We start from the raw sequence: 10000 nt of genomic DNA on the forward strand, positions 1-10000 counted from the left end.
GTGTAGGTGTGTATGTGCGTGTGTTTGACGTATATGTATTGGTGTCTATGAGTGTGTATGTACTGTACGTGTATGCTTCGTGATGTGTGTGTGTGTGTATGTATGCATATATGTATGTAGTGTGTGCACATTTGTGATACATGTATGTAGATGTGTGTGTGTGTGTGTGTGTGTGTGTGTGTGTGTGTGTGTGTGTGTGTGTGTGTGTGTGTGTGTGAAGTGTGCGTGTATATATGAAGAATTTGCGTGTGTGTATGTTGTGTGTGCATGTGTATGTAGTGTGTGCGTGTGTATGAATTGTGTGCGTGTGTATGAAGTGTGTGCGTGTGTATGAAGTGTGTGCGTGTGTATGAAGTGTGTGCGTGTGTGTATGTAGTGTGTGCGTATGTATGTATGTACGTATGTAGGTGTATACACGTTATCTTATAGCTCTACATTTTCATACAATTAGGCACTTAGAGAGAGAGAGAAAGAGAGGAAGGCCGTTTCCTGTGTGTGTGTGTGTGTGTGTGTGTGTGTGTGTGTGTGTGTGTGTGTGTGTGTGTGTGTGTGCATCAGTACTGAGGCTGGGCAGTTACAGCTAACTGAAGAACGTGGGCAAGTAGGTAGGCAAGAATAAACGTAAGTAGGTAGGTAAGTAGGTAGATAAGGAGGTAGGTAAAGGAGGTAGGTATTTAGATAGGTAGGTAGGTAGGTAGATAGGTTGGTAGGTAGGTAGACAGAGAAATAGGTGGGTAGGTAAGTAGGATGGTGGGTAGGTAAGTAGGTTGGTAGGTAGATAGGCAGGACGGTAGGTAGGCAAGAGTAAAGTAGGCAGATAGGTCAGTAGGTAGGTAAGTAGGTAGGAAGGTAGGTAAGTAGATAAATAGGTAGGTAGGCTGGTAGGTAAGTAGATACGAAGGTAGGTAGGTAAGTAAGTAGATATGTAGGCAGGACGGTAGGTAGGCCATTAGTATGTATATATGGAGATACCTAATAGACAACAGACAGACAGAAAGACAGACAGACAGACAGGATGGATGAAGGGAAGGACGGAAGGAAGGAAGGAAGGAAGGAAGAAAGGAAGGAAGGAAGGAAGGAAGGAAGGAAAGAAGGAAGGAAGGAAGGAAGAAAAGAAAGAAGGAGGGAAGGAAGAAAAGAAAGAAGGAGGGAAGGAACGAAGGAGGGAAGGAAGGAAGGAAGGAAGGAAGGAAGGAGGGAAGGAGGGAAGGAAGGAAGGAAGAAAAGAAGGAAGGAGGGAAGGAAGGAAGGAGGGAAGGAAGGAAGGAAGGAAGGAAGGATCGATGGAAGGAAAGAAGGAAGAAAGGAATGAATGAATGAATGAATGAAGGAAGGAAGGAGGAAAGGAAGGATGGAGGGAAGGAAGGAAGGAAGGAAGGAAGAATGGAATGAATGAAGGAAGGAGGGAAGGAAGGAAGGAAGGAAGGAAGGAAGGAAGGATGGAGGGAAGGAAGGAAGGAAGAATGGAATGAATGAAGGAAGGAGGGTAGGAAGGAAGGAAAGAAGTAAGGAAGGAAAGAAGGAAGGAATGAAGAAAGGAATGAAGGAATGAAGGAATGAAGGAAGGAAGCAGGAAGTAAGGAGGAAGAGAAAATGACTGAGGGAGAGGAGGGGGGGGGTGGAGGGAGTGGCTGGAGACGCGCCAGACGAGACAATATGATACGTCAGGCGCGTCCCCAGCCCGTCTCTTCTGGCCTCTCGTTCCCAGCCACTTTGTTTGTCTGTCTGTCGGTCTGTCTGTCTGTCTGTCTGTCTGCCTGTCTGTCTGTCTGTCTCTGTCTGCCTGTCTGTCTCTCAGTCTCTCTCTCTCTCTCGCTTTGTCTCTGTCTTTGTCTCTCTGTCTCTTTCTGTCTGCCTCTCTGTCTGTCTGTCTGTCTCTGTCTGTCTGTCTGTCTCTCTCTCTCTCTCTCTCCCACGTGTCTTCACTGCCTAAGCTTCTCTAGGGACAAGATACTGTAGGTAGGTAGGGTAGGGTAGGGTAGGGTAGGGTAGGGAAGAGTAGAGTAGGGTAGGGTAGGGTAGGGTAGGGTAGGGTAGGGTAGCGTAGTGTAGGACAGGGTAGGGTAGGGTAGGGTAGGGTAGGGTAATGTAGGGTAGGGTAGGGTAGGGTAGGGTAGGGTAGGGTAGTGTAAGGTAGGGTAGGGTAGGGTAGCGTAGTGTAGGACAGGGTAGGGTAGGGTAGGGTAGGGTAGGGTAGGGTAGCGTAGTGTAGGACAGGGTAGGGTAGGGTAGGGTAGTGTAGGGTAGGGAAGAGTAGAGTAGGGTAGGGTAGCGTAGCGTAATGTAGGACAGGGTAGGGTAGGGTAGGGTAGGGTAGGGTAGGGTAGGGTAGGGCAGGGTAGGGTAGGGCAGGGTAGGGTAGCGTAGGGCAAGGTAGGGTAGGGTACGGTAGGGTAGGGAAGTGTATGACAGGGTAGGGCAGGGTATGGTAGGGCAGGGTAGGGTAGGGTAAGGCAGGGCAGGGCAGGGTAGGGTAGGGTAGGGTAGGGTAGGGCAGGGCAGGGTAGGGTAGGGCAGGGTAGGGTAGGGCAGGGTAGGGTAGGGCAGGGCAGGGCAGGGTAGGGTAGGGTAGGGCAGGGTAGGGCAGGGTATGGTAGGGCAGGGTAGTGTAGGGTAGGGCAGGGTAGTGTAGGGTAGGGCAGGGTAGTGTAGGGTAGGGCAGGGCAGGGTAGTCAGTAAAGGTAGATTAGCTTTGGTCTGGTAGATTTAGGTAAGCTTACAGTTAGATAAATAGATAGATAGACGTGGATGATATTTTGATTATGAACTCTGAGACACACAGGTCTTTTGGCGTCTCTCTCTCTCTCTCTGTCCCTCTCTCTCTCTCTCTCTCTCCCTAACTACACGCCTTAATCCTGTAAGGGGTGGCCACAAACAAATCACCTCCACGTCGCCCTGTCCCCGGCCATTTCACTGCCCTCTCCCCAACTTACACCCCCCTCTCTCATACACCTCTCTAATTCACCCCTCCATCTCTTCCTCGGTCTCCCTCTCCCTCTCCCCTCCTCCACCTCACCTATATCACTCTCCTAGTTAATCTCACATTCCTTATGTAAGCATCATTGATGTGTGTGTGTGTGTGTGTGTGTGTGTAAGAGAGAGAGAGGGAGAGAGAGAGAGAGAGAGAGAGAGAGAGAGAGAGAGAGAGAGAGAGAGAGAGAGAGGAATTTATGTATACGAGTGTAGGAAAAGGGACTTTGAATGTGTGTGTGTGTGCGTGTGTGTGTGTGTGTGTGTGAGAGAGAGAGAGAGAGAGAGAGAGAGAGAGAGAGAGAGAGAGAGACAGAGAGACAGAGAGACAGAGAGAGAGGGAATTTATGTATACGAGTGTATGAAATGGGACTTTGAATGTGTGTGTGTGTGTGTGTGTGTGTGTGTGTGTGTGTGTGTTAGTGACGTGTGGCAGTGTAAGTTGCCTATCTATCTATCTATCATTCTATCCATCCATCCATCCATCTATCTGTCTATCTATCTATCTGTCCATTTATCTATCCACTCATCCCTCCATCCATCTATCTATGTATCCATCTACTTATCAATCTGTCATCCATCTATCCATCCATCCACCCATCTATCAATCTATCATCCATCCATCCATCCATCCATCTATCAATCTATCATCCATCCATCCATCTATTAATCTATTATCCATCCATCTATCCATCCATCTATCAATCTATCATCCATCCATCCATTCATCCATCTATCTATTCACACATCCCTCCATCCATCTATCTATTTATCCATCAACCTATCAATCTATCCATTCATCTATCCATCCATCTGTCTATCTATCTAATCTAACAGGCAAAACATAACTTAGCTTTTATCGCAGGTAAGTGATGGCTGACTGGCTGGCTGGCTGACTGGCTGGCTGGCTGACTGGCTTTCCTCTGGCTTTCCTTATGGCTTGCTGTGGATTTCCTGCATTTCCGTACGTCTATCTGTCAAAAAATCATCCTCATCATCATCATCATTATTATTATTATTATTATTATTATTATTTTTATGATGGTAGTGAAGCATGTGTAAGGGTAAATGGGCATCTGAGTGAATGGTTCACGATCGGTGTGGGAGTGCGACAAGGTTGTGTGATGTCCCCATGGTTGTTCAATATATATATGGATGGGGTGATGAGAGAAGTAAAAATACGAGTAATGGAGAGAGGGATGGCGTTGGTAATGAATGGTGATGGATGGAATATCTCGAATTTGTTGTATGCTGATGATGCAGTACTGCTTGCAAGTACCGGACAAGAATTTGGTAGGCTGGTGCAGAGTTTTGCTGATGTCTGTGAGCGTCGTGCCTTGAGAGTAAATGTAGAAAAAAGTAAAGTGATGGTTAATGAGAGAGAAGGTGACTCCCAGTGTGATGTTACAGTGAATGGAGAGAGACTGGAATTGGTGAGAGAGTTCAAATACCTGGGTACAGTGATAGAAAAAAAAGAGGAAAATGTGCAAAAGAAGTTGAAAGTAGAGTGACACAAGGAAGGAATGTAACTGGTGCAATGAAGGCCTTGATAAGAAATAGAGGCTTGAGGGTTGCAGCCGCACGAGGCTTACATGAAGGAGTGTGTGAGACTATGGTGTGGCATGGAAATGAAAAGACAAGAGTGAGAGCAGTGGAGATGGGACTGCTGAGGAACGTATATGGGGTACAGAGAGTGGATAGGATACGAAGTAATGTGATTCGTGAAAGATGTGGAGTGAGGAAATCTGTGGACACCAGATTTATCACAGTTCCTTAGGTATGGTGCAATACCACACTGAATGCAGTATTCCACCTTTGTCTCTTCTTGTTTGTTGTTTTTTTGCTATGTCTGAATCTGGAAACACTGAAATGAATTGCTCAGCATCATCATTTGTACTTGCAAAAGAATAATTGGAGCTGACAACCATCAAAGCTTGAATAGCTTCTACTTCGAGAATCAAGGTCCAAATGAAATGGAGGAATTGAAGAAGGGAAGGGAAGGAGGAAGTGGTTCATACAAGGAGGGTGGAAAGGTTACAAGAGGATGGAAAAAAAGACAGAATATAAGAGAGAAGTAGAGGAGCGATTGGGTAAATAGGGATTGTAGCAGATGAGGGACGTGGAAGGTGTGTGCAAGATATTCACAGAAGAAATCTGTGCAGCATGTGAGGTGGTGTGTGGGGTGAAGAGAAGTTTCAAGCATAGGCTAGATAAGCATATGACAAATAAGGGGTGGATATAGAATAAAGAAAATATTATAACCAATACTAATTCAAAAAAAATTTCTTTTCAGGTTACACTATGATAGTCTCTATTCTCCTTTCACACTTTCCTGTAAAATGTCCACGCCAGTTTTTCTATACCTCGTGGTGTTCTTTCTGACTTTTTCCTGCCGGCTTCGGCTGGAGGGTTTGGAGGGCGGGGGAGAGCCTTCTTCTTTGCTATCCTTATCTCATTCTAGTAGTTCAGTTACCCTTCTAGGAGCTGCCTAGCATGGGCCAACCGGCCTACTGCAGTTATCCTCTCTTCTTATGTTCTTATGTGGTAATCATAGGGACATTTGTCTTCTTAGTGTAATAGGAAATGTATTTGGTAGGATACTTACTGACAGAGTTTGAGAAATAACAGAGGAATTAGTTGGAGAACAACAGGGAAGTTTTAGGGAAAGAAGAGGTTGTGTAGATCAGATATTCATTCTTGGATCTTTAGTGGAAAAGTTTCTAGATTTGTTGCGAAATGGTCCAAGAACACAACCAAAATCCAAATTTGTACCAAAAATCTGGCTGTTCAATAAATGTGTAGGCTAATGAAGCCAGTTTGGTGCGCCATGTGATGTCACGAGGGGTGGTGGGCGGAGCTTACCACCCGACGTGTGCAAGAGTCTACCTGTTGGAGTTCTTTTACCATGGGAAAGACAGAACAGGAAGACAGAAGAACAGACACAGAAAAAGAATGATACAGCAGACCCTCTCTACACCAGATCAATGTGGGGGGATGGGGGAAGCCCGATCCGATAAAGCCGATAATCTGGTAAGTCCAATGGCTCCCCCACAAGTTGGATTTCAAGCACATAGTGGAAAATCTATCTATCTATATTGCCAGACCCCTCAATCCCCCCCACACACACTTTTTGGAGCCTGGGGGACAGAGTACCTTTGGTCCCCCCCACTTTTCTAGGTGAGAATTTTCAAGATGAATAGCTTTACGCCGTTTTTTTTTTTCCTTAATGGAAAAATCCTTTCAATGCAGCACAGTACAGTTCAGGTGATATGAAAATCATTCCCTGCTGAGAGGGGCAGGTGGCGTGGTCACCTGAGTCAAGGATTAAGACAGTTTAATCCCAGCAGATGTATTTTTACTTAGGTCAGTCTTGACGTATGCACCACCCCTGATGCCTGAGCCAGTGAGAATCAAACTAAAAGAATAAGTAGTGGAAAACAGAATTTCCACTGCCTACCACCACAACAGTAGTGCAAAACAGAATACCAGACTGGGGGTGGCTGCAGCAGCGGGTTTGAATTTATGCATATGTGCTAAGTGAAGAGAGAGAGAGAGAGAGAGAGAGAGAGAGAGAGAGAGAGAGAGAACCGCAAAGGAAAACAGAAAAAAACGATACGAATGTGGGAGTGTGTGTGTTCGGGACACTCACGCCAGATCTCGAGTTTTCATTGGCCCATCCATTCCGCTATTTTTCTTCCAGCAGCCAATCAAAATACAGGGTTTATTTCCGAACATAAACAGATAGTATGGACGCCATTGCATCTCGTATGGTACTTGCTGTGCCGATGTGTGGTATAATTCATTATAATTTCATAGGTTATTACGCAAAATAGCTGTAATTCCTTATATGCACAGAGAGATAAAGATAGCAGGTAAATGATGCACCAAGAGTATAGCTTTGACAGTCATTTTTTCAGTACTAAAAGTGCTCAAGAAATTTGTGGTACCGAGAAAAAAAAATTGAGGTAGAACGGAGGGAAGTTAGCATGCAGGTATCGATAATACTACCATCTACGAGAGTACCCTGATGACCAAGGATACTAGTGACATGGAGATGTCTTTGCTAGGGCAACTCCAGTGCCTTCTAATTTATTGCTGGTGTTTCCATTTTCTCTCTAATGAAATAGTAGACCTCTGGTAACATTATGTACTGAGTGTTTTTACATACTTGTCCTCTGAAAGGATTATTAGCTATTAACTTAAAGTAACTTCAAGAAAGCTGTCAATATGTGGGGAAAAGATAGTTTTTCTTTAAGACATTGGAACAAATGCGACAGTAATGATGTCAATTTATTTCTGATGACGTAAAACATCAAATCTAGGAAAATTTGTGGTGACATATTATGGGGAAATATTCCAAGTGTTTGCCCCCCCCCCGGCAAATTTCCTGGATACGCCAGTGGCTCACCCCCCTCTCTCACATACCTCCATCCCATCCTTCCATCTCATCTTAGGCCTCCCCTCCCTCTCCTCCCCCCCTCCACCTCACTCACATACACTCTCCTCGCTTGTCTCTCGCTCTCCATTCTCTCCACATGGCCAAAGCACCTCAGTGTATTTTCTCCTAACGCTTTCTATCACGTTCACATTAACACCACAACGCTCCTGCACTTCCTCATTTGTCAGTCTGTCTTTCCTTTTAACTACACATGCTCCTTTCAATAATCCTCTCTCAATCCCCCACCCTCAGCGAAACATATTTCTCATTTGCAATGAGCCTGGTATGGTGTGGGTAACAAGACAACCAAGTACCGCCGAGCTGGGCTTCACACGTACACACTCCCCGCCCGACATTAGGTGACTGAAGGCGAGGGAGGGGGTAAGGTAACCGTTGGTGTGGCATGTGCGATCATGAGAGTGTAGACGGCAGGCGCCATGGGCTAACCGTCGGAGACGTACACCCAACCCCAGCAAGAGCGACACTGAGGCTCACTGACTCTGGCCTGTTGTTGTTCGATTTCCTCCCCTGGTAGAGAGGGCCGGGCCTTCATTTGGCCCAGTCAGTGAATGGGGCTGAGTTGTAACAGTTCGCCATCTTGATGGCTATGGGCGTTTTTTTTTTTTTTTTTTTTAAATAAAATAGAGTGTCGTCACAAGCGCATCCTGTGTCTGCACACGTAGGTGTAAAATAACATCCACGCATGCAGGCACAAACACAGTAGTGAACGGGAAAGGGGGAGGGGATTAGCGGTAGTGGGGATTAGCGGTAAATCTGCCGTTAGAACGGGGGCGGGGAGAGCTTAACTGTTTCACTCAGGGTTGAAAGGGGCGTAGTGGCAATTACTGTGGCGGCTGCCTGCCTGAGTGATGCTTCTATTTGTGGTGTAATATTTACGAGTGGGATGTCTGGGTTAGGTGGGTTGGCAGGTCTTTTAAGTTTACGAGTGGCTTGGCAGAGTAGGATGTAGTGGAGGAGCGGGAAGGGGGTGTCAGCGTTGCAAAGGTCACAGGAATGCGTTTGTGCTCCGCCTGTTTGCATTTGTGCCTTGCACTTATAACCAAGGCGTAGTCGTCTTACTTTTTTAATTGTTTTATTTTTTGAATGGCGGTTGATGTTTAATGGTACGTACTTGGTTGCCTTAGCGTACCAAATAGCAGAGGGGGAGCCGGCTTGGGCTTGGCTTACATGCTTTTTAAAATTGATTTCTATTGCCCTTTTTTTAATTGTGTTTTTTATTTGATTTATGCTGGGGGCAATATCTCTCTGTATATGTGGGAATTCAGTGGCTTCTCTTGCCAGACGATCAGCTGACTCGTTGCCAGAAATACCTACGTGGCTGGGGATCCAGTGGATCGTGATTGATCCGCCAGCATTTCGTATTTCTTGGGCGGTGGCTTTAATGTTCGTTATGAGTTTTACGTTGTCTGTCTGTTCTCGTTTGGACAACGTTTGGATGGCGCACTTGGAATCTGTGTGAATTATAATATCTGATGTTGGCTCGATTTCAAGTGCGTCATCCATTGCTGCTAATATTGCTGTCAATTCTGTTTGTAAGGTGGAGGCGCCATCTGAGACACGTAGTCCATATGAGTTGTTACGGCTCACCGCAGCGGCTCCTGTTTTGTTGTTATTGACGGAGCCGTCAGTGTAGTATGTTACTGAATCGGGCGTGGTGAGGCCCTCGATTCGCATGAGGCTCTCCTGTCTTAGTTGCCTAACAGGAGTGAGGGCTTTAGGGGGGGAGTCCGCTATAATGAGATTGAACAGGGGGGGGGCCCAAGGCGGGAGAGGGTGGTAATCGTGACTTGGTGTGTCTGGTGGGAAATTGATAAGGGGCTTAAAATTGAATGTATGAATGGCTCTGGCTACACAGTGGCTCCAAGAGTTTTTGAGGATGTCTGGATGTAAATTAATTGCTGCTTTTAGTCTTGTTGTAAGCGGGAGGGGGGAGTTATTACGTATCAGTTTGGTTGTAAGGTTGGCTACTCGCGCTTTAATCCTAAGGTTAAGGGACTCGATGTTACATTCTATACGCAGATTACACAGTCGGGTCCACATAGGGGCTCCGGTCATTATTCTCAGGGCTTCATTTTGTATAACTTCTAGCTTGTCTGCCAGTCTAGGAGTGATTGTGGGGAGTGCTGGTGCCGCATAATCGACAATTGACCGTACTGCTTGGATGTAAAAAAGGCGGAGGACGTTGTAGGAGGCTCCCTCACCCTTTCCTGCTATGGCTCTGAGGGCGTTAAGACGTAATTTAGCTCTGTCACGTAGGTGGTGAACTTCGGTGTTAAAAGAGAGATTCGTGTCAAAATATACCCCCAGGTATCGGTGGGTGCTGGCATGGGGGTTTTACAGGTAGAAGCAGACTGATGGGCGCCGCATTGGGGGCGGGGCTTGCAACAAGGAAAACTCCCATAAAATAGAGGGGAGCCTTATGTAACTTCGACGAATCTTTATACTGATCATTGTCCTTTCGTTTTTTTCTCTCTCTCTGTCTTGTTCTTGCGTTGCCTCCATGTTAAGCCCCGTACACACTGGGCATCAAGTTCGTAACAAGTTGCACAAAGTGTTGAAAATCACCATGTC

The 10000-nt window shown here is 46.0% G+C and overlaps 1 protein-coding gene across 1 annotated transcript in view; it reads left to right on the forward strand.

Moving 5' to 3' along the window:
• Positions 1–8132, forward strand: part of LOC145390011 (uncharacterized) — a 17935-nt gene extending 9803 nt beyond the window's left edge. The window contains exon 3 of the mRNA XM_080265102.1: positions 8118–8132. Within this exon, the coding sequence (XP_080121228.1) occupies positions 8118–8132 (15 nt within the window). The remainder of the gene's footprint in view (positions 1–8117) is intronic.
• The last annotated feature ends 1868 nt before the right edge of the window (positions 8133–10000 follow it).

This window comes from Coenobita brevimanus, unplaced genomic scaffold (genome assembly GCF_032717465.1).
Source record: "Coenobita brevimanus isolate Jiangsu-jjx unplaced genomic scaffold, ASM3271746v2 jjx.HiC_scaffold_2725, whole genome shotgun sequence".
Classification (NCBI taxonomy): Eukaryota; Metazoa; Arthropoda; class Malacostraca; order Decapoda; family Coenobitidae; genus Coenobita; species Coenobita brevimanus.